The sequence below is a fragment of the Condylura cristata genome, unplaced genomic scaffold, assembly GCF_000260355.1.
Source record: "Condylura cristata isolate star-nosed mole 26May11 unplaced genomic scaffold, ConCri1.0 scaffold00001, whole genome shotgun sequence".
Taxonomy (NCBI): domain Eukaryota; kingdom Metazoa; phylum Chordata; class Mammalia; order Eulipotyphla; family Talpidae; genus Condylura; species Condylura cristata.
In genome coordinates, this window is record NW_004567102.1 from 87007529 (window position 1) to 87008283 (window position 755).

The 755-nt window shown below is 66.2% G+C and overlaps 1 protein-coding gene across 1 annotated transcript in view; it reads left to right on the top strand.

Annotated features, from left to right (window-relative positions):
• Positions 1-755, top strand: part of IGF2R (insulin-like growth factor 2 receptor) — a 112992-nt gene that overhangs the window by 98055 nt on the left and 14182 nt on the right. Inside the window, exon 36 of the mRNA XM_012735188.1 lies at positions 598-747. Within this exon, the coding sequence (XP_012590642.1) occupies positions 598-747 (150 nt within the window). The remainder of the gene's footprint in view (positions 1-597; positions 748-755) is intronic.

Sequence of the window (755 nt, forward strand, 5' to 3'; positions counted from 1 at the left end):
CTCCGGGGTGGGTGGCGCCCAGTCCTGGGTGGTCAGCACGCTGCGACACCCCCTCCGGGGTTTCCCTCCTGCCTGCCCTTTTCTCGATATTAAAGACGGTGGTGTGTCTTCACTTGGCGAGGGTGTGGGGTCGCCATGGCTGAACGTATCTCACAGTCCCTGTCTGCTGCTCGCCAGTGGCCCCCGAGCCGCCTCGGAGTGGCCGGTGCTCTGCAACGCAGCCTGCTCACGGCCTACAGGCCGCCCTCTGCCCTGGACAGAGGGCTCCTGCCGGGCCTGGCAGTGCCAGTGCGGGGCCTGGGGGGTGAGGGGGGGGCGTGGCCGCCTGGGCAGGCCCTGGGTTCGGGTGACAGGCTGGCATCCTTGATATGACCGGGGCAAGAAAGGCCTCATTCCTGGCCCTCCAGAACTGGCCGGGGAGGAATCAGAACCGCGGTCCCGGCTGTGGCCCCAGCCCCGGCCTCTGACTCACGGGGTTCCCTCGAACAGTGCAGGGATGAGACTCCCTCCCCACGCTGCTCCTTTCCACACCGTTTTGCCGCCCTAAGGCGCCGCGGCGGCGGCCGCCCTGACCGGTGTGCTTCACCCCTTGCCTAGGACATCGGCCGCGTCTCAGGACCTCCGTCCTTCAACCCTGTGGCCAACGAGATCTACTTGAACTTCGAGAGCAGCACACCCTGTGCAGCAGACAAGCTCTTCAACTACACCTCCCTGATCGTGTTCCACTGCAAGAGGGGCGTGAGCATGGTGAGTGC